At 56.0% G+C, this 27,255-nt stretch overlaps 11 protein-coding genes across 11 annotated transcripts; 5 read left to right on the forward strand and 6 right to left on the reverse strand.

The window, feature by feature from the left end:
- Positions 1-213: 213 nt before the first annotated feature.
- Positions 214-1,498, forward strand: LY79DRAFT_650858 (gentisate 1,2-dioxygenase; the record flags this gene model as incomplete). Its single annotated transcript, XM_060562547.1, has 3 exons — positions 214-664; positions 718-1,030; positions 1,096-1,498. The coding sequence occupies exons 1-3, from the start codon at positions 415-417 to the stop codon at positions 1,496-1,498; spliced, it is 966 nt and encodes a 321-aa protein (XP_060412428.1). The 5' UTR covers positions 214-414.
- Positions 1,499-3,331: 1,833 nt separating this feature from the next.
- LY79DRAFT_558492 (uncharacterized protein) lies at positions 3,332-4,214 on the forward strand. Its single transcript, XM_060558183.1, has one exon. The coding sequence runs from the start codon at positions 3,493-3,495 to the stop codon at positions 3,760-3,762; it is 270 nt and encodes an 89-aa protein (XP_060412429.1). The 5' UTR covers positions 3,332-3,492; the 3' UTR covers positions 3,763-4,214.
- A 65-nt stretch (positions 4,215-4,279) lies between these two features.
- LY79DRAFT_558494 (NAD dependent epimerase/dehydratase) lies at positions 4,280-5,969 on the reverse strand. The gene has a single exon (XM_060558184.1). It carries the CDS (start codon positions 5,765-5,767, stop codon positions 4,649-4,651), a length of 1,119 nt encoding a protein of 372 aa, XP_060412430.1. The 5' UTR covers positions 5,768-5,969; the 3' UTR covers positions 4,280-4,648.
- Positions 5,970-7,115: 1,146 nt separating this feature from the next.
- Positions 7,116-7,435, reverse strand: LY79DRAFT_558495 (uncharacterized protein). Its single transcript, XM_060558185.1, has one exon. It carries the CDS (start codon positions 7,359-7,361, stop codon positions 7,140-7,142), a length of 222 nt encoding a protein of 73 aa, XP_060412431.1. The 5' UTR covers positions 7,362-7,435; the 3' UTR covers positions 7,116-7,139.
- A 3,884-nt stretch (positions 7,436-11,319) lies between these two features.
- Positions 11,320-11,987, forward strand: LY79DRAFT_267695 (uncharacterized protein). Its single transcript, XM_060551994.1, has one exon. It carries the CDS (start codon positions 11,514-11,516, stop codon positions 11,895-11,897), a length of 384 nt encoding a protein of 127 aa, XP_060412432.1. The 5' UTR covers positions 11,320-11,513; the 3' UTR covers positions 11,898-11,987.
- Positions 11,988-12,630: 643 nt separating this feature from the next.
- LY79DRAFT_267752 (uncharacterized protein) lies at positions 12,631-13,366 on the reverse strand. The gene has a single exon (XM_060551995.1). It carries the CDS (start codon positions 13,159-13,161, stop codon positions 12,697-12,699), a length of 465 nt encoding a protein of 154 aa, XP_060412433.1. The 5' UTR covers positions 13,162-13,366; the 3' UTR covers positions 12,631-12,696.
- Positions 13,367-14,856: 1,490 nt separating this feature from the next.
- On the forward strand, positions 14,857-18,970 carry LY79DRAFT_671016 (hsp90-like protein; the record flags this gene model as incomplete). Its single annotated transcript, XM_060563858.1, has 3 exons — positions 14,857-14,918; positions 15,067-18,126; positions 18,178-18,970. The coding sequence occupies 3 exons, from the start codon at positions 14,857-14,859 to the stop codon at positions 18,968-18,970; spliced, it is 3,915 nt and encodes a 1,304-aa protein (XP_060412434.1).
- Positions 18,971-19,993: 1,023 nt separating this feature from the next.
- LY79DRAFT_671017 (uncharacterized protein) lies at positions 19,994-20,617 on the reverse strand (the record flags this gene model as incomplete). The annotated part of the gene is made up of 1 exon (XM_060563859.1): positions 19,994-20,617. The coding sequence occupies one exon, from the start codon at positions 20,615-20,617 to the stop codon at positions 19,994-19,996; it is 624 nt and encodes a 207-aa protein (XP_060412435.1).
- A 1,540-nt stretch (positions 20,618-22,157) lies between these two features.
- Positions 22,158-22,703, reverse strand: LY79DRAFT_518694 (uncharacterized protein; the record flags this gene model as incomplete). The annotated part of the gene is made up of 1 exon (XM_060555057.1): positions 22,158-22,703. The coding sequence occupies one exon, from the start codon at positions 22,701-22,703 to the stop codon at positions 22,158-22,160; it is 546 nt and encodes a 181-aa protein (XP_060412436.1).
- A 799-nt stretch (positions 22,704-23,502) lies between these two features.
- On the reverse strand, positions 23,503-24,809 carry LY79DRAFT_635091 (uncharacterized protein). Its single transcript, XM_060562250.1, has 2 exons — positions 24,002-24,809; positions 23,503-23,937 (listed from the first exon to the last, which is right to left on the reverse strand). The coding sequence occupies exons 1-2, from the start codon at positions 24,793-24,795 to the stop codon at positions 23,931-23,933; spliced, it is 801 nt and encodes a 266-aa protein (XP_060412437.1). The 5' UTR covers positions 24,796-24,809; the 3' UTR covers positions 23,503-23,930.
- A 1,316-nt stretch (positions 24,810-26,125) lies between these two features.
- Positions 26,126-27,255, forward strand: LY79DRAFT_558508 (uncharacterized protein). Its single transcript, XM_060558186.1, has 2 exons — positions 26,126-26,643; positions 26,731-27,255. The coding sequence occupies exons 1-2, from the start codon at positions 26,200-26,202 to the stop codon at positions 27,211-27,213; spliced, it is 927 nt and encodes a 308-aa protein (XP_060412438.1). The 5' UTR covers positions 26,126-26,199; the 3' UTR covers positions 27,214-27,255.

The following is a 27,255-nucleotide window of genomic DNA, read 5'->3' on the forward strand; positions in this document are numbered from 1 at the left end:
GGGATGATGAGTCGTTCAAGTTTCACAATCAAGGCATTGGTGTTGTTATGTGTGTTTCTCCAAGATGGTACAAGATCCTCCCCTCAGATGAGCTACTCTGGCATTGACCAATGAGACGCTGTTATAGTGGGACCAGTCGGGGAGCTGTGCAACATTTCGGAACTCGGAAGTGCATCAACATGCGTACATTTACCCACGAACCCTGTTCCGCTTCCACGAGTAAGGGGAGGGGCGGGGGAGGACAATCTGTTGGTACGAGTGAAACGGGCCTTGATAACCGTCTCCGGAACTCATGACTTCATGTCGGTGATTTCGGGCTGCCCTCACTGAGAGAAATACGGTTATAATATCTCATCACATCTTACCGCCTCTGCCAAACCACTTACACCCACGCCCCATTGCCTATCAATCACAATGGAATCCCCTCACAATGAAGAAAACAAGGCGAACGCCATGAACGAGTACCTTGATCAGCTTCCATCACAGCACTTGGAGCCTCTGTGGTCTCAGATGAATGTGATGGTCCCCCCTACGCCAGCGCCGGTCGCTCGGCCGCATATCTGGAAGTACGCCGACAACCTTCCTCTCCTGCACAAGGCTGCCGAAATGGTTGGCGAGAAGCAAGCCGAGAGGAGGGTGCTCATGCTGGTCAACCCGAATATGGGTACGTATCCCTCGGTCGAGTCGGATATGGGACACATACTTAGTCGTCATCAGAGTCCCCTTACACAACAGACACCATCTACGGCGGGCTTCAGATCGTCAACCCGGGAGAGACGGCTCCGGCGCACAGGCACATCGCTTTCGCTCTCCGGTTCATCATCGACGGTGAGGGGTTCACGGCCGTCGAGGGAAAGAAAATGCCCCTCAAGCGCGGCGATGTCGTCGTCACGCCGACATGGCACTGGCACGACCACGGAAACGAGAGCGATGCCCCCGTCATCTGGCTCGACGCCCTCAACCTGCCGCTCTTCAGGTTCACCCCCGTTCACTTTGCGGAGCAATATCACGAGAGCCGTTACCCCAGCGTGTAAGCCAGCCACAATTGTGAATACTGACCTGGTGGAGGAAATCGGGATGCTGATAATCTGCTAGACTGACCGACTCCTGTGAATGGAGACACCCTTGGGACAAGGTCGAGGCCGAGCTCAAGGCTCAGGAGGGACCGTATGCCGTTTACCACTACGAGAACAACGGCAAGCCGCTGTCGCCGATTCTCGGGGCCCAGGCCGAGCGCATCGACGGAAACCACACGACAAAGGAAGTTCGCGAGCAGGCCTCGTTTCTCTACCACTGCTACGAAGGACAAGGGCAGACGATCGTCGAGCCCCCTACGGGCCCTCGGGTTATCTTCAAGTGGACGGCGCGAGACACGTTCGCCGTGCCGGCGTGGTCCAAGGTCCAGCATGTCAACAAAGACCCGACCACGGCCTACCTTGTTGCCGTTAGTGACAGGCCATTGTTGAGCAGCATCGGCTTGATCAAGCCCCAGTCATAGGCTTTAGAGCACACAATAATGATTGAGATGGCGAATCAATTTGATAGAAAGCTCTGGGCACACCATAGTGATTAGAAACCCGCCTGCTTTTCTTTCTTACCAAGAGTGAAGATATCGGATTCTATAGCTCATCCTCATACAATATGGGATATTTGGTCGAAAGGTTTATATAGATGATACATTCCATCATACTAACCAGAGCATTTTCCAAAATGCTAATGGTCTACGTGGCAATATGTTGGCGCCCCTGACGAGTGACAACTGGAACCGGCCATCCTTGACTCCCCCCCCCCCTCTTCCGCATGGTAATCTTCTATCCGACTCTGAACGTCTTCACCCTCGGATTCAGCCTCGGGTTCAGCTTCGGAAGCGGGACCTGATCCTTCTTTATATCTCCTCTAACTGATCAGGACCATCTGTGCAGTGCCCCCGTTGGCAGGTCATAACTTCCCCCGAACCTCTTGTTGTCCTAATCCCACATCCATAGCCCCAACACCCTGGGTCTTAGAGAAGAGGTTCCTCGCAGCCAAAACCCCCTTCCCGCCACTGAGAGTAGCATGGATCCATCCCACAGGGCCTCGACAGTGTCCTATACGGAACTACGCGGAAAACTCCGCGGGTCCGGCACGCCGGAAGAGGGACACTGCGGACCCGCAGTGTCCCGGCTGGCGCCTGGGAGAGAGTGGCGCCCCAATTGCAGGTTAAATGATACCGAAGCTGTTTATAGCCATGGATGATTACGGCGTTGATGGCCGTGAGCAGGATTTCCATCTCTGAACGCATCATGATGGTCCATAAAAAACATGAAACGAGGCTTGGGAGACGAGCCGTGTGACCATCACCGCCATCCAAAGAGGACGAGAGGCATGTTCCGCAGAGCATGTCGTCCGTGGATCACAACGCCTCTTCCATTGGTATGGGTGGCATCACATGTGTCGTCTCTCGCCCAGGGGGGGGCTGCGGCCAACCTTCCTCGGTTCCTCGTCTTGCTGGTAAATTCATCGAGTTCACGCCTGACCTCGGGTTCTCTTCCTTGCCGACAGTTTGACTGTTATGGGAGACGGAAATTGCCGATTGAACAACTTCGCTCACCACAAGATGAGGCGTGCTGTGGCGGCGGCCTTCTGACCGCTTCTCGTTGGTAGTTTCGCACGTGGCGTGAACGTGAATATGTCTCCCAATATGTGGCTATACGACGCTTCGATTGGCGTTTCGCGCAAGCCATCGGGGACAAGCCACTCTCGAAATAAAGCCGCAAAGATCCAGCTCGTTGTCAAGGATCCGCAATAATCAGCTCATCATGGAAGTATGTGGGTTGAAGGATCGTACCAAAAGGAGGAGGGGGTCGGTTATAGACGCATAATAGTGTCTTCTTCTCCCACACCCATAGCCTCTCCCCCCCCTGGACGTGAGGCTAAAGTCATAAGCATCGCGATGCCAAGAAAGGACCAGCACCGCCTCGCATCGCTGTTTTCCCAGCTGAATTGAAACTACCCAACCGCCACGGTGGCTTCGCCTGGTCCCAATCCCCTGGTCAAAGTTGATGAGCGGCCTTCGATAAGCGTTAGCGCGCCATCTATCAAGCCACAGAGCGTCCTTTTTTCTTTATTCCAAAGACATGGCTTGTCTAGCTGGCCCAGAGACAAACAAACATGGCTTGCGCGGCGTCGCGCTTTTCTTGCCTGCCAAAGCAATCAACGACGCACGCACGCACGGCAGCGTGAGCCACGGACGATTCGCCCACTTTCGATTGTGAGGCTGATGATGAGCCGGGAGCTTTTGTTACGACGGCGTCGTCGAGGGACGACGCATAGGTGGGAGGGGTTCTGCATGAAAAAGAAAAAGAAAGAAAAGAAAAAAAAAACACGCAAAAACGCTCCGCGGAGACAGACTTTCCAAGATTCCCAGTAGCCGCGCTCAGCAGATGGACGCGCCGAGACCCAACAATTCTGCGATGCTTGTGTGAGGCTGGGGAATGCTCATCGTCTGAGGCAATGTCCAGAGTTCTAGACCGCGCTGTGGCTTGCGCAGACATGCGGGGATCTAGACCTACTATTACACTATTACTAGTAAAAGAAGTGCTAAGATATAAGATCGAAGGGGAAACCAGTAAGGCGCACCATGGAAGAGGAAAGCCACGCTCCCATCCCAGCGCCCTGGATAGCGACCCAATAGTCTGGTACAGCCGTTCAGCTCCCATGAGGCGTTTCCTCGAGACGAGCGTGGCGGACAGCGCGGACCAAGGGCTGAAGGAAGGATGGTAGGGTTGGGGGGGAGGGAGCAAGGGAGGAAGATGGGGAGATTGCGCGCGCACCGGGAGTTTTAACAGGATCAAAGTGAGGCGTCTTCTGGTAGTTAGTCTAAACATTAGAAGAACGGAGTCCCCGGCCACCTTACTCACCCCCTCGGTTACCTCGAGGAGGAGCTAGACAGAATTAGCGAGGCTCGGAACCACGCGTGAGAAAACAGTCCGTCTCTTGTCTCTGGGGTATTAGTCTCGGATAACGTGAGACGGAGGGGGGGGACGCCAGACGAGCCCCTCCCACGTGCCAAGACCAGGCTCTCTTGGACGGAAGAGGGGAAAAAAGAAAAGAACAGAAATGAGAGCTGGAAATCGGGGCTGAACGCGCGGTCTGCATTTTGGTTCGTGACCCCCTCCTCGCCTCAAGCTGTCGAAATGGCACGGGAACGTTCTCTCGGCCGTTTTGGGCCGTGGTGAGGGGCCACTGGGCGTCTGGGAGCCAGAGAGGGGAACATGCACATGTAAAGTAGCTGAGATGATGGTTTCTTATGTTCTTATTTGACTGGTTAAGAATATAAACTTGAAAAGTTTGTTAAAAAAATAGCGGTTTCTAGCCGCTGGGTATCCCGATAGAATCGAACCGCTCGTCTAAGCTTCCCCCTCCTCCTCAGATGAGCCCAATATCCCCCCGAAAAGTAAACACCCGTGCCCCGTCTCGTGCCGTCGCAATGTTTTGGCCTGCTTTCTTTCTCTCCCCCCTGAATCTGCTCTCCAAAGTGTATCCGTGAAGAAGTGAAAAAAAGAAAAAGAAAAAATGCCTCGTCTCCCGCGCGGAGATAAGAAATGTTCATAAGCGTCGTCATGATAGAAAAGAAAGAGAAAAGTGGCGCGTGTATAACAGCTTCCGTCTATGCCGCGGTGATCTCCGGCCTCAGGTGCTTGCCCATCGCGCCCATGGGCGAGGACTCGACGGAAGGGAAGGACGGGCGCTTCAGGCGCAGCTCGACAAAGTGGGCGACGACGCTCCTGACCTGGTCCTCGAAGCCCTGCAGGCGGAAGCCGAAGACGGCCTCGGTGGCGGAGGCGTCGAAGTCGATGTTGACGGTGCCGACGGAGCCGCTGCTGCAGACGAGCTTGCGCTCGACGGCCTCGGGGAAGCCCCTCTTGGCGATGAGCTTGGCGTCGTTCCACCGCGTCTTGGTGCTGAGGATGTAGCTCCGGTTGCCCGGGATGGAGGGCCGGAGGGCCTGGACGTGGGCGCGGGCGACGTCGTCGACGTGGACGGTGGCGCCGGCGAAGCTGCAGCCCCACTTCTTGCCGAGCAGGGTGGCGAGGATGACGGCGTTGGTGCCCTTGATGGCCTCGTTGGTCGTCGTGGCGATGTCGTTGCGGCCGATGACGAAGGACGGGTGCAGGTGGACGACCTCGAAGCGGGGCTGCTCGCGGGCGATCCAGGCCTCGGCGCCCTTGAGGGCGGCGACCTTGGACGCGGCGTAGGCGGCGAACTCGCTCTCGTACGGCTCGGGCCTGAAGCCCGTCCGCTCGTCGGGCTGGACGGGCGTCGCGCGGCGCTCGCGGCCCTCCATCTGGTCCACCGACGCGAGGGCTGCTATGGAGCTGGTGATGACGACGCGGCGGACGGTGCCGGCGCGCTTGGCCGCCTCGAGCATGCCGAGGGTGCCGCGGACGGCGGGCTGGATGAAGTATTCCTGGTGCAGCTCGCGGGGCACCGAGTCGGCCGTCGCGATGGGCGAGGCCACGTGGATGACGGAGGAGACGCCGCGGATGGCGTCGTCGTATGCGCCGTCGGCCGTGATGTCGGGCACGATGGTGAAGTTGAGCCTGGCGCGCGCGAGGCAGAGGGCGCGGATCTGGGGGCGGGAGCGGATGAAGTCGGCCTTGGCCTCTGAGCGGACGGCGCAGCGGACGGTGTGGCCAGCCCTCAGCGCGTGGACGAGGACGGCGAAGCCGACATGGCCGGTTACACCTGTGATGAGCAGGAGCTCGTCTGGTAGTATGCACAGCATGGCTGCTGAGATGTGATGTGAAGCTTGGTTTATATGTGTAGTGTTTGTTTTGGTTGGTGGTTGGATGAAACCGGACGTCCTGTAAGTGAAGTCCAGAAGAGGGAGGACGATGTAAGAAGTAATCGGTTGTCCGTATGTTGATGATCTGTTATAGAGTGTAACCCTTTCTCGGACGGGAAGCTGGTGCGAAGAGGGGGGGGGGGGGAGGCTTGATATATCTCTTCCCGGCAACGTTGCCTTCGCACTACCTCTCCGCGGCTGGCTCTTCCTGCTTTTGCCTGCTTGAACCTTTCTCTCGAGTCCCCTTGTTGGCCACCAAGGAGGCTCAGATAGATGAACGCCACGTGCAAATGGGGAGGGGAGGGGGGTGGCGCAAAAAGGGGTTTTCCCTGAACTCATCTCGCACACAGACGCCCCCCCCCCCCCCCCCCCCCTCCTCCACTCACTCTTCACACCCCCCTCGAGAAACCAGTCACACAACACGGCCTTGGGCGGACAGGATCGGGTAACAACAACAACAACAATCCGACATTGATTTCGGGTGAGAGGGGGGCGAGAGCCGACGAAGACGATGGCTTGTCCCCCCCCCCCCCCCTTCCTGTGTGCTTGCGCGGTGTCGGCGTCAGCCAGCACTCTTTCGCCATCAATGCACTAAGCGCCTGGCCACCCAAGGATCGTTGCTCTCGGGTTATGTTAGTCCATCATTCAACTGCGCGGTGAGGTAACGTAGAGACGGTTGGCATGATATTACTACCCAATGGTATAATGCAAATGTAGGGCTGGCGTGGCGCTTTCGGCTTAGTTGCTGCTGCTCACGCAGTCTTCACTCATCACGTTAATGCTCTCTCTCTCTCTCTCCCCTCCCCTCTTCTCGCCCCCGGTCAACTAAGCGGGTGCTGATACCCGATTGGCCGGGGGTGTAGGGTGTGTGTGATGGTGGCGTGCCCCCCATTCCACAGCCCTCTTCCCCCCTTCAACGAGCCGCACTGACGTGCGCATCAAGCATCACCCCTCTTGGGTCCCAGCATTGGGTCCTGCGGGGGTGGGAACGCTACCGAGAAAAGCCTGATTGGGTGAGGATAGGCACATGGACGACTAAACTGTCGAGGTAAATGAAGAGAGGAAACGGGGGGCGAAAAAGTCGGCAGACGAGAACGAGACCCTGCAGCAGCATAGCCTTGGCCAAGGCCTGCCTACACGTCGTCCGAGAAGAGGAAGGCTATGTGATGGTGGCAGACCACCTCATGAGATACTCCTAGATTGCAGAACACGGCCATGAAATGGGTTCATGCGCATCGTTGGTGAAATTCAACGGTTCGTTCTGCTGTCAACCCCCTCCCCCCCCCCCCTCCCCTCCCCTTCGGAAAGATACCTACCAGAGAGGGGCTGTCCATCTACCCAACCAGCCTGGCACACCCCAACTTGGCACTATGCTTTCGCGACAGTCAAGTGACGCAAAGCTCGAGGCTATCCCGTCTAGGCCGGTATCAGAGTCATAGACTAGCCACGCAAACCCAGCGCGCGCGCCAGAGTTGATCAAGCATAGCGCCCATCCATCACGCCAAGCTGAACGCCAAGCTGAATGAATCAACATCGTCCAGTAGCGCCCTCCCCGCGTGTGGCGGAAGAAACCGAGGGTGAAAAAAAAAAAAAAAATGAAAAAAAAAAGGAAGGGCGGGCATCCAAGCAGGATTCCTGCTTGGAATCCAAACACATTCATCCTTCCAACCTGGGCTAGCACCTGTCGACGCGATGTATCGATATCAGTGGAACGGCGCACCGCCAGACCCCGTTCTAGACCCATCAGAGGGGGGAGGGGATGCGGTGGCGCAACGAGTTTTGATTGGCAACAGCTAGCTACCTAGACGAGGGCATCTGTCTCTGCCAGGTTCACGGGGCGGCCGGCGGCAGAAAGCTGATATGCTGGTTTTGCCTATTGCTTTTCCCCAGGCTCTGCCTGCCACTTCTGTCTCGAGCCAATGACATGCAGAGAGGAGGTCACACACAGATGGGATGGAGGAGAGCGAGAGCAGAGAGGTCGAGACGGTAGTAGTAGCAGCGAGAATCAAGTCAGTTCGGAGCAGCTTTCCCGTCCATGCTCCCCTTTTTTTTTTTTTTTACTTTTTTCTTCCTTTTTCCCTTTTCGCTCTCCAATAACCCAAAACTTCGGGCCCGGCCAATAGTCTTCTGTAGCCGAGCACGCTCGGCTCTGGTGACCTGTCGGGTTGCATAGCCTCTGCGCGCGCGTCGACGCTATTGTATCTGCTTCAACCGGCCGCTTTTTGTTCTGGCACCGTCATTGCCAGTCGACCGACCTCTCTCCACGATGATTCGCCCTCTCGCCTCTCTTTCTCTTGGGCGCCATTGGACGCCGGGAGATCGGCGGAGGCTGCCGGGCCACTCAAATCCTCGGTACCGACTGGTTGGGCCGCCAGAAGACGCCTCCCTGCCAGTCCATCACACCTTTGGTGCATCCTTCCTTGTGCTCCCCCTCCCCTCTCTCCCCCCTTCCTCTCACCTCGCATAGCGTCCTGGAGGGGGGGTAGCAAAGGCAGGGGGAAGTAAGAGAGAGAGAGAGAGAGACGCCGCGAGATATGGCGGGCAAATGAAAAAACAACAAACCGCCAGGCCTGGACCGTTATGGATGTTCGACTTGCTAAGGCGCGTCCCCGTCTGAGACAAAAAACGCACCGTGGGCGAGACGACGGCAGCGCGCCACTACGTCTCATCATGGACGCCTCATATCTCAAATAGAAACATGAGCATTATCAGCCCACTGCCTTTCACAGAAAACACCCGAAAGCAGGTCCCCGATAAAACCATGCGTAGCGGTGTCATGCTTGTCAACTCATCAATGGTGCGTGTGTGCGCGTGTGCGCGAGCGATCGCCTGAGGCTTTTGTGAATCTAGGTGTGCAGGGTGTATGGGTGTGTGAGAGAGTATGTGATAGTGTGTGAGGGTGTGTGAGAGTGTATGGGAGGGGTCGGAGGACGGAGCTTGGGAAGCACCGGGAAATGCAAGATGGACGGGCCGCCTCAGCCGCCGATACCGCCATCAACAAATCATCACCAGTATAGAGGAGAGAGGGGAATGGAAGAATGAGTGGACGGACGGACGGATAGCCGCGACACGGGCCCCCGCCTCATGGCCACGCTGTTCTCGCGCCCCGGCCGCCGTGAGTGGTCTAACCCGTGCACCTACATAAGCCTTCGTCTCAACTTGTTTGAGTTCTATTAGGGATTGGGGTCAGACAGTGAAGGGGGGTTGAAAAACAAACAAAACGACAGCATTCCGGGAGCATGAGGAGGAATGCATCGGAAAACGAATGAGAATGAGTCGACCCCTCATTTCTCTCCCGGTCCTACGACGAGCACCAACCAATAACAAAAACCCGTCGCGACACAGAAAATGGCGATACGCACGACTGTCGCTCCTTCGGCTCGTTTGGTAATGATGTGACTCGGGAGCACTGAAGGGATCCCGAGCACGACGGATGAGCTATGTCGCCTTCGGACCGTCGTTGTCGTCGTCTGGCTATCAAGATGAAAGGCCCCCCCTCCCTGCTTCTTGGGACGCTCAGACGAATCGTGAAAAACATCACGGTCCGAATATACGCACACTTCGAGAACCATGACGAACTCTGCGTGGATCGTTCATTGTGCCACTGCAGAGAGGACCTGTAGATCCGACTGCAGGCTGCAGGGTGATGCATGGCTAGGTGACCGATACCTTGTCCAGCCATCTACCCTGTCGACTCACTCTCGTCTGTCATCCATGCCTGGGATTGGTCTTCGAGATGCATGTGGCCGCGGTCTGAGCGGCATGAGAGGAGCTAATGCAATTCAAAGGGATGAAGTTGAATGTTGCGGGAGGATTCGAGGAGGGGAAGAAAACGCTCCGGGAGAGGGGGCCGTTGGGCAAAGACGTGTCGACAAATCCAGCGCAACTCGGCTCTTAGGATAGAGGATCCACGACCCTGTTCAGTTTTCCCCTCCTGTTGGGCTTGTTTTTGCCTTCTCCCCCTCGTCGAGGCCTCGTGTCATACCCTTCTGAACAGCTCAACCCAATCGCCCAACCTCGTGTCACCTTGTGTCACCTACTTGCTTTTTTATTTTTTCTTTGTTTCCTACTTTTCTTTCCCCTTTCGTCCGTGACCCTCGAGAAACATTCTGTTTCCAGGGCAAGGGTCCACTATTCGTCGAGAAAAGACACTCGGAAAGTTTCAGATTTCCATATTTCCCCAACTGGTGTTTTCTTCATCCCCTTCTTCCTCATGTCTCACACCTTGTTTTCTTTTCCCGCCCTCCCGTCACAGTCAATCAAGTGGCTGATTGAGCGGCCAGGTGGCCGTTTGGAAGGGACCCTTGCTCAACCCCCCCACCCCTGGTCGCTGTGCTGGTCAGGGAAGCCCTCCGGGACGCGCGTCAGAATCTTCGCCAATCGCGCCGCATGGCGGGAGACCAAGATGGTGGCGAGGGCGGCCGCAAACGAACCGAGTCCACGAGACGGCTGCGGAAAGGGCTTGTCTCTTGTTTTCTGTGGCCGCCGGGTCTGACTATTTCTTCGTGATCGACGCATGTCGCATGTTGGAACCAGCGCTGCTCCTCGCCAAGTAATGATGGGCACACCCGGTCATGCTGGGTACCTGCCGGTATCCCTTGGCTCCCTACCGCCGAGAAGGTGGAAAGGGAACCCGCTCGCAACTTCCGGGAGTGGGGCCCCGTTGGGAGCCCGGTATCGTCCGTGACCTCTAGCCCCGGTAGTTCTTGTCCGTTGACGCCCTCGGGGAGGACCCTGGAGGCGAATATTTGCTAAGGCGGAAGAAGCCGGTGCAGATCATCTGGATGCAGCGGATAGTCAGTCCGAACTAGACGCATTCGGTCTACTGCATAGCGATCAGTAGAGTCGCGAGGTGCCCTCCCAAGAAAGCCAACAGAGAGAGTCTCGTCTCTCGAACCCGCCGGGCCCGAAGGCGAACTCGGTGAGTGTGAAAAAAATAGGGATACGCCCTCGTGACATCACCCGTTGTGGCTGGGGGGAGAGGGGAGAGGGGGGAGGGGTGGGTTTGTCGTTTCGCTCTGCAGTGATGGACTGGACACGGCCGTTGGGGGTTCGCGATGGCCCCTTTTCAGACGATTATTCTTGGTCAGTGGCATGCAGGCTCGATAAGCAAGGTCTACGTTTGACTTGACGGCTGCCTGGCTGCTGGTTGGATGAGATGATTCGGGCAGCTAAAGCTCCCATGCATTGAGTGCTGCCTTGCATCGTCGTCACCAGCGTTAGGAAACAGGTGATCTGTCGACTACTGAGAGGTGACTGTGACGACGACGTCGTCGCCGCCGCCGCCGGCCGCAGCATCTCGCTCGGCCACGCGGTTTCTAAACTGGCATATCGATGGCGCAGGCAAAAGACAGGTTTCTTACCCGAAAGATAACCGCAGCGTCAGTCTTGGTTCCTGTCCATACTCCACCCGGGGTCCATGGCGCACTCGGTTCTCTGGCGTCGAGACAACTACGACTGTCGACCATTAAGACGATGCGTTGGCGTTAAACCCCAAACCTTGAAGCGATAGTCAAACGACGATCTCATATCCCTTGGGCCCGGCGCAGTGCCACCCGATCAACCAGGATCGACGACAACAGCGGCCCTAGCCGCCCAGCCTTGCTAGCTCCATCGGCATGTCAAGTGAACTGCTGTCCCCGTCGGCAGCGCAGCGCTGAACCGCGTCGTGCACTTGCGGGCTGGTATGTGCTGCCGTGTTGTTTGCGTGTTGCTTGGTTCGATGGTCGGTTTGACCATGCTTGAGGTCATGGCGTTAATGTTGACAAACACCCATCTTGGCATCCATCATCGTCATCTCGGGCAAGCCCAGCGTCGTTCGGTCCCGGGGACGAGATGGCCCGGGCGCACAGTGATTGCGGGTCCACCAACCAACCACATGATGAATGATCATCGTCGTGCCGTGCGACGATCACGCGGCGCTGCGACGCTGGCCTCTGGGCTGCTCCCCCTTCTTCTCCCACCCCCACGACCGTCCCAGCCTCTCCCGACCGAGATGCAGCCGGGGCGACGTTTGAGCCACCCAAGGGACCAGCACAGAGGAAAAGCGCCACCCCCACAGTTGAGTTGAGATGTCGGCGGGCAGACGACCCCTCTTAGTCAGCGGGCAGGAATAAGATTTTCTTGTCTGTTTTCGGTCCGGAAACGTCCAGGGCGCAGCCGGTCGAGAGCGGCCCCAGCCGGCGGTCGGGCGGTCGGTTCGAGGGACTCGCCACCCGTCTGTCAAACTGCACCGCCTCAGCAGGGTCGTCAATATCGATGAGACGACTTTGAAAACCTTTTCAAGACAGGAGAGATTGAAACCGGCGAGCAAGGCTGAGCAGAAGGAGCGGTACCTACACTAGGTAGATATAGAAGGAGGTGGAAGAAGGAAGTCTTGGAACGGGAGAGAGAAAAGCATCGAATGATGGGTATCCTGTTCCTGTGAAATGGTTGCTTAGCCGACATCAACGACGTTCAGACTGTCGCCGCCTTATCTCACTGTCCAATGGTATACGATAATCCCGAGATGATGCCGATATCTGCGTTGGTCGTCGGCTGGCTGGAATAGTTCGCCTTGTTGGCGTTTGGCATGTTGAATCACCCCGCTTACGTAACCAGAGAGCGGCGAGGGGGAATGATGACAAGTCGAAATGGGATGGTGAAGAATGGCAAACTGTGCGTGTAGGGGAAAACGGCAGCCTGGGCCTGCACCTTCCTCGTTACGTAGGTATCAGCTTGGTAGGTATTACCTACTCGCCTAGATAGGTAATTAGTATACAGTACCTTCCATTCTCCGGTGACGAGAGCACACAAAGTGGATGCACGTGATGAGCGGCAGCACCAAGGTACCTCGAGGTGGGTGCCTAAGGTAAGAGGTATCTATTTACCTACCTACCTCGAGGGTTAACTGTTAGAGCAGTGTGGTCTGGACTGGGCCATAATCTCATCCGATCCTTAGGTATGTGCGAACCAAATGGACGGGAAAAAACCCCGCGGCGGAGAGATGCGATTCTTTGGCATTTGCACAACACAATTTGAGCAAAGAAACTGGCGAAGAGGTCGCAAGAGGGTAAGAGGGAAATTTTGCCCTTAATTACACACACTGGATAGCCTAGTAGATTAGGTATGTGGTCGTGTCCGTGGCCAGAAGCACAGCATCTTGATGGTCTCGATGCCCTGGGTTGGCTGCCCGGAAAGTGTTCCGGATCCTGGCAAAAGCCTGCTTTCAGGTTGCTCCCCATATCCGATGCGACGATGAGGCACAATTTCATAAATCGCATAATGTTTGAGCCAGACGGTACGGAGCACTTAGGGCAGACATGCAAACTGTACACACCCACACCCACACACATACACACACATACACACACTACGTACAGCCCGCAATGCCTAATACCTAAGGGGGAGAAGGGAGTGGTGGCATCACCAGACAACGACCCGGTGCCGCTTGTCTACTCTGAGTCATGGTCAGGCGCAATCCATGCATTTTAGGGGCTAGACCAGAGTCGGCGGGTTTGATAACTGGCTGGTGCAGGCAACGGTTTAGCTACAGAGGAGAATTAGAATTAACGGAATGAATCTACCTTTAGTAGAATAAAATCGACAGATGGAATTTGCATACCTCCTCCCACTACTATGTAGGCACCCTGACTATAGATTCTACATTATTTGCACGATGACTACTGCCGTATGTAGCAAACTAGGGGGTAGCTAGTGTAGAGCGCTTGTAGGTAAGGTGCCAAAGGATCTACTGTAGGTAAGGTAAGGTAAGAAAGCCCAGGTAAGCAAGAGACATGACAGGGGGGGCAATCAAGATGCACAAATGCCCATGTCCTGTCCCTTCAGCTTTTGAGCATGCTGATGTAAGAACTGTATACACTGGATGAAGAGAACACTGTATTGCGCACTGTACACTCAGAGGCCCACTTCTCTGGGTTGGCAGATAAGGTCCAGACTGGCAGGACGCCACCTTCGCTATTTGAAAATTTCCATCAGCCCAACATGGCAAAACATATCGAAAAAGCGTTCCCAGGGCATCCCTGATCTCACGATCGCACTGTACGACCCCACTCATTATGGGCCAATCGATAAGCAGGCGTCTCATGTCAGGTGGGGCCGTCCCGGGTCGGCCTCATGGCAAAGGCAAGAGCTCAGGCCCGGAAGAGGTTGGTGCACCTGCTTTTTCCTGCTGCTGCTGCCCCTCCTCTCGCCACTCGCCCCTCCCTTTGCTCTTGCTCTCTTGGCTGTTGTTGCTTGCTCTTGCACTTACTGCTGCTGCTGCTGCCGCTGTGACTCGAGTCCCTCTCAACATCGCCACATGCATGCATGTTTCTTCCAAACTGCATCAACGACTACCCATCGCTTTTTTTGCGCCGCGTAGTATTCCCAGCCTCCACCTTGCCCTCGTGCTGCTCGATTGCGACTACGATACGATACGCCTTCTCTCCCCATCGGGCTTCTCCTTTTGTCGTCTCCTCCTCCCTTCCTCTCCTCTGCCGCCATGATCTAGGCGCGACATTCTCATCCGAGATCGCCTTCACCGTCAGTGGGTGAGTACACCCGATCTTGTGCCCTTTGAATTACCTTGGGATGTGCTCTTTGCGCCCCTGCGTTCGCTTGCTTCTTCTCTACCCTGCCCGCGACAGAATCGCCCTTGCTGTCGAGGGCAACACGATATGGCGTAGCTACCGATCCCAGCCATCTCCAGATGTACCGCCGCGAGGAGCTCTGGTGGTGGCTTCTCCAATTCTGCTGTCAGCCCCGCATCCATTTGCCTTGACTCCTCGTCGACGTCCTTGTTCATTCTCCGGCCGCCGCCAGACTGTTGCTCTTGTCCGGTACGAAATCGGACTTGTCAGCAGCCAGTTGTCTTCGCCGCCCTCGTCCTCATCATAATGCCTGATGCTAACCCATTGCGCATCGTAGCTCGGTGCCTCGCCTGCTGCGCCACTGCTTAACCTTCGGTCGAGTATCCCTGACTAGGTCGAGATATCGTCTCCAACCTGCCAGTCGTTGGCTTCCACGGCAAAGGAGCCCCATCTCCTCCCATGGCCGATCATTCCCGTGCCCAGACCGTGTCGGAAAACCGCCGTGAGCGAGAGACCTTTAGGTTGGTAATCCTCCTTTTCTTGCCTGTCCGAACCACCCGTCACCCTCCGCCCCGCCCCGCTCCATTCCCACCGTCCCGTATTCCGATGCCCTCCACTATGTTCGGACCTACGCGCCTCTCAGCATTGTCGATGCTGACCAGTCACCAGATACGACTCCTCCCTCATTTCCCAAGCTACCTACAACGATGCCACCAACTTGATTCCGCCAGCAGAGCTGCGCTCCTCCCCGGACCCAGCCCTGACAGCCTTTGCAGAGCTCGGCGTTCTACGGCTCAATGCCAGCCGTGCTCTCATCTCGCTGTTTGACACCAAGTATCAGTACATTGTTGCCGAGGCCACCCCGTCTCTGTCGCTGACGCCCAAAACCAAGCCCATAGGTCTTGGTCCTGGGGAGCATCTGCTGCTCTCCGGTACAGCCCTGCCGCGCTCCTCTGGTATGTGCGAGCTTGTCCTCTCCGCCCCGGAGCCCTCTGATCACGCGTCTTGGCAGAACGCCGAACTGCCAGTGACAGTGATCCCCGATCTTTCAAAAGACCCCAGGACGGCAGGAAGACACCTCTGTCTCAATTCACCAGCGAACCGCTTCTATGCCGGTGTGCCCCTCCGTTCACAAAAGGGCATCAATATCGGCGTCTTTGCCGTGCTTGGGGATACCTCTCGCGAGGGGCTCGACGACGTATCGACGCGCCTCATGCAGGACATTTCCCTCGTCATTGTCGACTATCTGGACGCGAAACGTAACAAAGACGACCATCGACGTGCCGATAGAATGGTCCGCGGCGTCGGTAGTTTCATCGAAGGCAAGAGCACCATGTCTGGTTGGAGGCTGGGGAATAACCCGAGTTCATTCTACGACCACCCCTCCCTCGAAGGCGGTCTCAACAAGAACCAGCAGCACATCCAGCAGGAAGACGAATTGGTCACAGCCAATGCTTCCCCTCAACAGCTAGAAGCATCTCTGAGTGATTGGAGGGAATCGAGACAGTACCTGAAGGCGACAGGGACCCATCGGCAGACGGGCGATGAAGCGTTTGTGCCGTCTGTCTCCGGCGAGTCCTTGACAAGCGCTCGAACCGCTCCAGACGGCTCAGTGCACGAAGATAGGGACTCTCACGAATCTCAGCTGCTCCACATCTTCTCAAAGGCATCCAACATCGTTCGTGAAGCCATCGAGGTCGAGAGCGTCTTGTTCTTGGATGCCACTATTGGCTCGTTTGGTGGCTTATCCGAATCCAAATCTGTCCATGTCACGTCGACGGGAGCCAAATCGCCGTCGTCGTCGAGCGACGAAAGGAGTAGCTCAGGCACAGGGGGCAGTGACCATAGTTCCGTCAGCCGCGAAGAAGCCACCTGTCGCGTGTTGGGTTTCTCAAGCTCGGCCGTATCAAGCATCGACGGTGACCTGCCTTCCCAAAGCCAGTCCTCCATATCCGAGAAGTTTCTCGCCAAGCTACTACGACGCTATCCTGAGGGCAAGATATTCAATTTCGACGAGAACGGTACCATCCAGTCCAGCGACTTTTCTGGCGACGATCACAGCTTGGTCGTGCAGACGCCCGTTGATAATACACCCGAGTCTCCACTAACACCGACTGAAAACAAACGTAAAAGTCGCAGGCGACCCAAGAATCCGTTTTCGAGGCGCAACGAAGGAAAGCTTCTCGGCGGTATCTTCTCGGGCGCGCGGAGCATTGCGCTGGTCCCCCTTTGGAACGCCCAGAAGCAACGTTGGCACGCCGGGGGTTTCGTCTGCACCAAAACCCCCACGCGGGTTCTCACCATTGAGGGTGAGCTCAGCTATCTCCGGGCGTTTGCGGCGGCCATAATGTCCGAAGTTCATCGCCTCGACTCGATGCTGGTGGACAAAGCCAAGACGGACCTCCTGAGCTCCCTTTCTCACGAACTCAGATCGCCGCTGCACGGTATCATCCTCGGCTTGGAATTGCTTCACGATACGCCCCTAGATGCATTTCAGGGCGAAACGCTCGTATCGATCGAGAATTGCGGACGCACCCTCTTGGAGACCATTGATCACCTTCTGGACTGGAGCAAGATCAACAACTTCATCGGCCCGTCGAAGCGTCGAAGCAGCACTGCTGAGGTCGGCGACAGAGGTCTCAGGAACCGTGACCAGAAGATTAGCATCGAGTCCGGCATGATGAGCATTACATCCAACGTGGACGTTGATGTTCTAGCTGAAGAGGTCGTTGAGAGCATCTGCGCCGGGTTCAGCTACCAACGGGTGTCTGTTGCCCAGCTGGCCAGCAACCGACCGGGCCAGCACGCGGATTCGAGTGCGATACGCAGGCTTGACAGCATGCAGGCGATGGAAGACATGGCTTCGGGAACAGACAAACTCGGTGACTTGGAGCTCGTCCTAGGCGACGTGTCTGTGACGTTCGACGTCAGTCCTGCGGCATCATGGCGCTACCATACTCAGCCTGGCGCGATCCGGCGGATCATAATGAATCTGCTGGGCAACTCACTAAAGTACACGAGCAAGGGGTTCGTCAATGTCTGCGTGTCTCAGATAAAGAAGAAGGAGGAGGGCCCCTCGGACGCCGCCAAGATCCAGATCGATGTGGTAGATTCTGGGCGAGGCATTAGCGAGGACTACCTTCGAAATCATCTCTTCTCTCCTTTTGCGCAGGAAGATAACCTGTCTGCCGGAACTGGCCTGGGCCTAAGCTTGGTTAATCAGATCGTCGCTAAGCTGCGCGGGTCCATCCAAGTTTGGAGCAAGGTTGGCCGTGGGACCAGAGTGACGGTGCAGCTCCCACTGCAGGCTGCTGTCCTGACATCGCCAGGAATCGGCCATACAGGCACCGTTGGTTTTGACGACTTCCAGGCATCCGTGAGCGAGCTCGGAGGTCTCCGAGTTAAGCTCCTCGGCTTTCCAGATGACTACGGAGTTCAGTCGGTTGGCGACTTGTCGAGCCACACGCCAAGCGAGGGCGAGTTGGTGGCGAAAATCTGCAGGGAGTGGCTCAAAATGCACATCATTGGCCAAGCTTCGGAGGAACAGCTCCTCCCCGACTTGGTCTTATCCAATGAACGACACCTGAATCGGCTCCTGTCTGAACGACGCCAAGGCGCGATATCCACACCCGTCGTGGTAATTTGTCGGAACGCTCTGATTGCGCGGCAGCTAGCGACATCGCCGCGGTTCAATGGCACGCGCGTTTTCTTCGAGTTCATCTCGCAGCCGTAAGTTTTCTACGCTCACGTCACATTATGCCGCACTGACATTTCGTTCAGCATTGGCCCGAGAAAGCTGGCCAAGGTCTTGCTGCTGAGCTTAAGACGGTGGACTCGAACACAGGCTGGTGCCATTCCGACGCCTACACAATTATCTCTGACGAGTGAGAATCGGTCAAACCTCAACGATGCTGCACCTACCGGTCAAGGCATAGGGAGCAGTGCCAACGTAGGAAGCACGGAGGCTCTGCCGGAACTTCCCAGTGAGGACGAGTCGAAGCCCGACAAGCACGGAGGTAGCGACCAGGCAAAGGCATCGGGGCTCGGCGAGGACAGCCAAACAGAGGGATCCAAGGAAAGTCATGTGTCGGGTGCTGCAGAGGATATCGCGCTTCCAGATCGACCGAAGCGAGAGCAAACACCCGCCTCGGACTCCAAAAGCGGCGAGCGATCGAGAAAAGACCGTAAAAGTCGACAAAAGTTCCTGTTGGTGGATGACAATGCGCTCAATCTGAAGATACTAGCATCCTACATGAAGAAACTGGGGTATGAGTTTCAGAATGCCACGGACGGACGAGAAGCCCTGGATATATTCCGCAAGGCTGGTGGGGGGTTCCAGTTTGTTCTCATGGACATCTCGATGCCCATCATGGATGGATTCGAGGCGACGCGCCGTATCCGCGCCCTCGAGATGGAGCAGGGCCTAACGCGCTGCCACATCTTTGCGCTCACGGGCCTTGCGTCAGCGAGCGCGCAGCAAGAGGCGTTTGCCAGTGGCATCGACTTATTCCTTACGAAACCTGTGCGGTTGAAAGAGCTTAGCAAGATCCTGGAGACGAAGGGGGTCTCGTAATTTCGTGGAAATTGTCCGGGTACGACGATGACATAATTAGGTAAGTAAAGATAGGGAAAGGCATACATGATGCGATAGGAGTTGCGAATGTTTTGGATATGGTGAAATCGATACCCATTTTGTTGGACTGTGCAGGACAGCTGGCCAGAGTTATTAGACTTGTTTTGGGTAAGTCGGCGCATGGGATTGATGGATGGTCCGGTCCATAAGCGTTGCTATTTTGCTGTATCCAAAAACATAGAGGAGCAGTCGATGGAAAAGGGTAACCGTTGCGGTGAGTCAGGTGTCTCATAAACATTTGTACAAAGGCAGAAGGGGACGGGAAGTTGGCTGCATCTGTGAGTCTGCGCACATTCAGATATCGAGACTGGGGCCGGCGGCACGCACGCGTAGGGTCAGCCCTCTGCTAGGAAGCTTCTTTCCCCGTTCCTCTGAGTATCGGAATCGTGGATCGTTAATGACAGGATGTCATGGGGGTGGGTTGGATGAGAAACGGGCCGTGTATTCCTATTACCAGACTGGTCTATTCCTACCGGTAAGGCTGTGATGTTATCAAGCTGACGAAACGAAACATGGGCCGTGCTGGCCTACAATTCCCCCCGAACACTCCCAAGCCTGATGATGATCCTATTAGCAAATATTCCCCCCTCCCCTCCCATCCAAACCGGTTGTTTTCCAACGAGTCCACCGTCAAGCTCTAGCGATACAGCCCCAAGGAGTGGTCGAATGGACCATCAGCGGCGCGACATCCGGGAACAGAATCTCGATAGTAGGTGTCGCTGGTGCCGCGGAAACATGGGATATTGACGAAGGAGGGCGATGAAAGCAGAAAAGGCACGTCGAGTGAAACGAAGCCTGGTCAAATACAATTCCAAGATCACTAGGGTAATGCGGGCGTGTGTTAGTCCAGTAGTCAGATGCATATACGCGAGGAGGGATCCAAAAGCTCACCAAGTTCTCGACCCCGTAGTCACTTGGCCCGCGAAGCAGGCAAGAAGACACCCCTCGACCCCCAATGAGATATCAGGACCACCAGTCAAAGACCTCGTCCCGCTCGCCCTTCTTGACCTTCTTGCGCAGCGCGGCGAGGTTCTTGTTGATCATGCGGCGAGCGGCGGCCTCGGCCTTGGCGCGGCCGGGGGCGTCGTCGTCCCAGACGTACTGGTGGTCCCGGAACCAGGCGAGGTGGGGGCCGGGGCGGAGGCGGCCGGGCTTGGCGGCGGCGAAGCGGGCGCGGATGCGTTCGCCGACGTGTTTGAGGCCTACCTCTCCCTCTCCTCTGCCGTCGCCGTCGCCGTCGCCGGCGCCGGCGAGCCACTTGTTGAGCTCGTGGGGGCGGACGCCGAGGTCGACCATGAGGGCGGCGTAGACCATGGACAGGTGGGCGCGGTCGGGGCCGGAGAAGCAGCGGTCGAAGCCGAAGGCGGCGAGGACGCGGGGGTCGGTGGGGACCTCGTCGTTGCGGAGGGCGGCGGAGAGGGCGTGGGCGGCGGTGCGTCTGGCCGGGGTGTTTCTCGCCGTCGTGGTTCTTTTGGCCACGGGATTCTTGGTCCCTGCGGGCTTGGGGACCGTCTTTCTGGCCGTCTTGGTCTGGGGGACCGTCTTTCTGGCCGTCGTGGCTTTGGGGACCGTCTTTCTGGCCGCCATGTTTTCCGGCGACGGTAGAGGAGGATGGGGGTTATGTATGACTTTGCAAGTTAGGACTGCAAAATGTGGTGTTGAAGTGTGTGTGTGTGTGTGTGTGTGTTTGCAAAAGGGGGGGTTGGCGCAACTTCGCGGTGCAAAATTCGGAGTGTGTTGATGAATGAGAGGAAGGAGAGGAAAAGAGGAAGTAGGGTTTCTGGACTTCTCGAAAGAAGGAGGTCCAGAGGAAGGGGGGTTTTGTTTTTTTTTCTCTTCTTCTAAAAACGTTCAGGTGCTGCCCGGTCCAAAGAGACGTGTATAGACAGACGATGAGTTGGCGTTGCCTGTCCGTTGTGCCGGGCTGAACTGTAGCTGAGGTGATGTGGCACCTCGCTCATATGAGCGGGCTTGGAGTTATGAAGACTTGAGGAGACTGCGCGGGCTTTACGATATGAGGGCGTGAGAACGAGGGAGTGTAAGCCCAGTCCTGTACGTGAGCATCCGCCTCTCGAGATTCTTTTTTTTTTTTTTTTCACGTTTGAAGTTCAGAGTGATAAGTGCAAAGGTCTTTGGCGTAGGGAACCCCCGAGAAGCATCGCGACTAGGACGCGTGTTTGTTCATACTTGGGGTGAAGGGGGAGGATTTCGCGGGAACTACGCAAAAGCGGGATTCATCGTCTGTGGGAAGCGAGTTGCTGACTGTGTTCTTTTGGTCTTGCTATATCAACACGACAAGCGTCTGAAAGCCGTGTGCTCTCTGGTTACCTCCTCTATGCTAACCTGGCCTATATCCAGCAATTCGCCTTGAGCCGGGACAAAGTCTAATGGAGACTCCGCAAGTTGCTGCAGAAATCCTATCCATGTGAGAGCTGACTGATGGTGTTGCAACTTTGGAGGCCAATGGAAAGGCATGCTGATCGGGTCCTGTTGGATGGGAGCACGGAAGTATGGTGCCCGTAGTCACCGCGAGGTTGCGGTGGAAGCAAGAGTGTGATCGACCCTGTTGAGCAAAAGGTGATTCGCGTAGTGGTGGAGAAGCGAGCTTTTCTCCGGGTTAGGAGAAACGGTACAGCGTTTGTGAGCGTGTTCTCAGAGGGCCTGGTAATTTGCTTCTGCGGTCTTACCGGAAGTGAAAGGAAACCTGGGACGGCGAGGGTGTGATGGATAATACGGCATTTTAGCAAAAGAAGCAGGCAAAAGGGCAATCTGAACAGGCTTGCTCTTTGCTCCCCTGCCCTTCCACAAAGCCCGGTGGTGGGAAATATGATGTCGCATAAGCCTAAACAAATCATGTTCGCAGCTTTCCGAGACTTTTTGTTACGCAGCATAATCTATAGATAGATATTCCACCCAGGACTAGAGCTTTTCCATCTTCTTTCACAGCCCCATCAAAAGACAAGACTCAGGTGGACGACACATACAAAACAGCCCTGGGGTTCTTTCTCCGGACCAAAAAGAGAACCCTCGTCTCGCGACTTTACAGAAACCCAAGACAGGAACAGCCGCGGAGAGAGAGAGAGAGAGAGAGAGAGAGAGAGAGAGAGAGAGACGTTCGCGGCCCACACTACGAGTGCACGTAGGTCTCCCCGTTCTTCCACCGGCGCGCCATCTCGACGAGCCACAGCTCCCAGTCGGCCTCGCTCTGGAACCCGGTGGCCATGCCGCCCTCGGTGGCGTCGATGGCCAGCTCGATGTCCTCCTTGCGCATGCCCTTCCACTCGGCCGGCCACCTCTTGCGGTTCTCGAGCGCCTCGAAGCGGAAGACGGGCGTGTCGTGGCCGAAGCGGTCGCAGCGGAAGACGGCGCGCCCGTGCGCGGCGAACCAGGCCCGGCGCGCCTCGGGCACGCGCGAGGGGTCGGCCTCGAAGGCCTGCCGGATGCCGACGTGCAGCTTGAGGTTCGTCAGCCACAGGTGGACCTTGCGGTAGTGGACGCCGAGATCGAACACGAGCGCGTTGTAGACGCCGAGGAGGGCGAGGCGGTCGGCGTCGGAGGCGAGCCGGGTGAAGTACCACGTCTTGAGGGTGTCGAGGTCGCTCGGCAGCCGGGTGGTGTCCTGCATGAGGGCGAGGAACTCGGGGTGGGCTAGGACGGCTGAGTGGTAGTCCATTATGTCGGCTGTTATTTTTATGTCTCTTCCTTTTGTAACTTTGCCGGCTGTTGTTGTAACCTGCTGGAGATCTAATGATGGATGGGATGCTGAGAGGTGAGGTGAGGTTTGGCCAGGAGGGGAGACCGCGCGCTATTTATTCAAGATCTACCTGCTCCTGACGGTTGAAAAACATGGAAAGGCTCGCCAGCTTCCACGGATAGCAGCAAGCCAAGGGAGCCCATCGCGAAGCATGGAAAGAATGTATTAAGGTATTGATCCAATGTTGTTTGTTCCACTTCAGTCGACCATCAAGCGCTTGCAGCCTTTCAAGCAAGGGTGAGTGAGCTGCGGCCTTTGTCGGCGTCTACAACCATCATGAGCCGGAAAGAGAACGGGAACTGCAGGGGGTTGGCAGCCCGAGTCGTACGGCTTTGGCTTGGACAGGACACTCCTTTACGAAGCAATTGTGTCGTTTGGACGTATCCGCAGGAGACAGAGAGAGGGTCTCACAGACGACTTCTTTCATCCTTTGTGCCGGTGGGAACGAATGCGCGATACCTCGTTGGCTATTCCAGTCGCCCTTGTCTAGGTTTATAATGGCGACCTCATATAGAGAGCGGCCGGATTCGGGAGGTCAATGTAGGTGCGCACCGAGTTGGACATGCGGTTCCGGTATCGTGGTCCAGCCGCGTGGTGTGTTGACAAACGGGGGGGGATATACGCGATCCCTGGGTGCTAGCAACATCCGTACCTTTGAGTTCCTAGATATCTTTGTCGTCAGACTTCGGCCAGGCTGTCATAAAAATACTTGATGCGGCCCAAGAAATCGTATTGCATTAGAGTCTCGTGCTCAATGTCTGCGAATTTGAGTACCGATACCATTATCTCGGTCTTGCAGATATTACTAGCCCTCTTGTGCCGCTATCCTATGTGCCGGCAAATATCCATCCAGCCTCATTCCTTCGCTCCCTTTTTCTAGGTCATTTTTCTTCCGCCACACTCTTGCCTGTATATCCTACCAGTTGTCGGAGATCCAATTCCAAAGGCCACCAAGACGTCGTCACCCTGCCAAAATCCCTTGGACGATTCGTGATGTAGGTAGCACCAAAACTGGGGCTACGGTTGGCTCATTACTATTGTGTCTACGCGAGCCAGGAAGCTAGGATCGCAACGGATTATAGCGTTCGATAGAGCAGATGCTGTGACAGCAGAAGCCACCACTAACGTGATTCAAGCAGCTTCTGCCTATTTGCTGGACAATTTTGGTGAGCTTGGATGACGTTTTTGCGTGTTGCTGTTTCAAGAATCAAGCTTACCTAGATGAGGACTTGCGAAGCGGACTTGGACCAATTCCCGCGGCCTTCTTCTTCTGGAACTTGGTGTGTCGACCATGTGCCCCGGGCACCTTTGTGGTATCGTCAAGCGCATTTCTGTTCCGCTTTCTGCTAGATCTGGATGTCTCGTTCGGTCGAGGAGATAAAGCTCCGTCCGCGGCAGTACGCAGAATGTCTTCCTGCTTCACTGCCTCCTTTTTGTCCGATAGACGCAAAGGCTCGCCCTTGAGCTTGTGGTCGTAGGCCTGGCCCGCCCTAGCCCAAACGTCGCCGTTCCCGAGACCCCAGACATAGGGGTGGTCGACGGCGAACTGGTACTCGCCCGGCGCGGCGTCCTTCTGTTGCTCTAGTCGCGCAAGCACCTTCTCGCCCAGCCTCTTCCTGCCCTTGGACGCCCATTTGCGAAGTCTGGCGGACGGCACGTCGAGCGCTCGGTAGACGTGGAGCAGCTTGTGTTCGTCGTGCGGCAAGAAGCTGAGGAGCCGGTCGAAACAGAAGTCGGACCTGGTCTGCTGGTCGGCGGGCGGCTTTCCACGAGAGATGGCCGTGGAGAGGACGTTGATGGTGGGGACTCCGTAGGCTGATCGACCTGGGGTGGACTGATCTTTCGAGGGCTGCGTGCCGGGTTTGACGATGCCTTTGCCCTCGGATCGAAGAGATTTATCGGCCAGCTGGGACATGATGCTTGACTGAGAGATCTTTGTAGCAGAAAGAAAGGTCAGAGATGGATGGTTCCGTGCGTCAACGTTGTGATTAGAGTGGCTTACCGTGCACATTTGCCAAGATATAAGGATGAAGGTAGAAGTCTCGATGCTACTAGATTGTTGTCCCAGTAAGTCGATCAACTCCGGACCTTTTTTTATTTTTTTATCTAGTTGATTAAGTGAAGCTTAACCTAACCCAACCTTCTCTGCCCTGCCCTGTCCATAACGAAGGGAAAGAGCTGCCGTGAAAATCCAGGAACTGGTAGGCAGGAGCGAGGCAAGTGCGCTCTCGAGCAAGAAGTCATGCGGCCGCTCCTGCCTCGACGGAATCGGCTTCCACGAGCCAAGGCAGGAGCAAATGAATCAGCGCAAAGGGGATCATCGTGAGACCGATGCATACGAACATGGTGAGATGACGTTGAGCGAACGGGCAAAGGTACATATGATGCCACGATTCAAGTTGAGTTGCAACTTGGTGGTTCTGCAGCTTGACATGTCGGAGCCGAGCGGTATAGCTATGTCTTTGCAGAACCCGGCAGAGTCCTTGAACGGAAGCGAGAACGAAAGCGATGGACATATAGACAGATTGCCCCTCTCGCACATGGGAATCGGGCTCACCAACAATCGCCACCTTGGTCTCCCCGGTGATTGGTTGAGCAAAGATGATAAGGAGCTCCGGCAGACTCTTCACCTACTGGGTTCGATTGGACGTGGCAGGTGAATCAGGCCAGCCTCCCTTAGGTCGGCAACAGTAATAGTCTGGCAACCCTTACACCCAAAGCCGGCTTTTCCGAAATGCAGTGTCCAACAAATCCCTTCCAAGTTCCGCATTACGAAGGACTTGCAGTACAAGACGATACACAGTTATATATATATATATATGACTATATATATATGCGCGCGTGTGTGTACAGTACCAAGTCAAAAGTCTGGCTACAGCAATAGAGATGGCCAATCAAGAGCTATAGTAGGTGGTTGACACACAGGGCCTTTGGTGGTGCATTATGAAGTGACCTCGATCTATTCACGGATCCCCTCTTCGACTCTTCATTGGATTATCCTTATTGCTGTTGCGAGAATTTTTACCTAGTACTGTACCTATTGTTGTCTATATGTGTGTGTATATAACCTCAAGATTACTTTTCGGTTGGTGCTCTGAATCCGTGTCATTGCGCGCAACACCTACGTTCACTCAACGTCAGTTTAACGTCTTGTCAATTGTTGAGGGGTACCAGCAAGGTGTCCGCCCACACCGACGGCCAATTGAGTCGAGAGCACAGAATCGAGTCCCGGCTTGATTGGGCAAGAAAGTGGTCGATCACAACATCAGTCGAAAGTCTACTGCTGACTGATATTCATAGCTCAGGTAGATAGGTACAGGCAGTTAAGCACCTGACCTGTAGGTAAGCAGGCGCGACAGGCACCTACCTAGTCTGTCTACACTAGCACGCGGGTACGTATCGTTCCGTACACTGAATGGAATGCAGGGTCTCATGCAACTTCCCCTCTTTATTGCATTGGAAAATCCCTTTAAAAGCCCGATGCCCCGTCCCCCCCGATGTCCGATCACTCACAGAATTCTCGATCTCTACACCACATTCCCCCAAGTACGGATCGTCCCCTCTTCCATCGCTGCCCCACTTCTCTTGGCTACCTGTATCCGTAATTACTACCCGTACCTATTCCTCTTTTACCGGAATCAACTCCGTCTCTGTTTCTCGGCCGAGTCACTCCATTCCCATGGCTTGCTCCGAAACACAAACCGTCGTCCGAACCACGTCCGACCTGACTATCCCTATTCGGCCGCCGACTGACATGCTCCCCATCGGACCGTGTCTTTCGAGCGGTTTGGAAAGCCCTGCGCGCTGTCTGGTGCCCCTTTCCCTGAACCAACTGAAAGCCGGCGAGATCATTCAACGAGTAAGTTCGCACTCTCTGCATTCCCTCGTGACAGGTGCATCAGGCGATCCCTCCAATTAGAGTGCTTACGCCTTTCCTTTTCCTCAGGTGCACGGCGATGCCAAGAACCTCGTCTGCAGCATCGAGGGCCTGCTCCAGTGCCGCGCCCTTCCCGCCGCCGGCGCTGGCCACGTCGTCCCCAAGACCATCCTCGGGAACCCCGCCCTGCTCACCGTCCAGCGCCAGTCGCGGGACATCACCGGCGATATGAGAGAGCTGATCGCCCTCTCCCGCCGCGAGGCCACGCTCGCCACGCGCGATTCTGACCACGCCCGCAGGATGCGGCACCACCGCCGCGTCATCGAGGAGCGCTACCGCGCCGCCCGCGCCCAGCACCAGCGCCCCGAGACTGATGACCTCTCCCAGCTCGTATGCCACGCCTGCAACACCCGACGCACGCCGCAGTGGCGTAGCGGTCCGGCCGGTCCCTGCACACTGTGCAACGTCTGCGGGCTGGTCCACGCCATGAGGATGCGGAAGCTGGGACGCACCAGGAGCAAGAAGGTTTCGGCGCCGTCCTACACTTCGTGAGGCCATAAACGTATTCTCCGTGTTTGACGAGATGGTTATCTT

The sequence above is a fragment of the Colletotrichum navitas genome (genome assembly GCF_030913465.1).
Source record: "Colletotrichum navitas strain CBS 125086 chromosome Unknown LY79scaffold_44, whole genome shotgun sequence".
NCBI classification, from domain to species: domain Eukaryota; kingdom Fungi; phylum Ascomycota; class Sordariomycetes; order Glomerellales; family Glomerellaceae; genus Colletotrichum; species Colletotrichum navitas.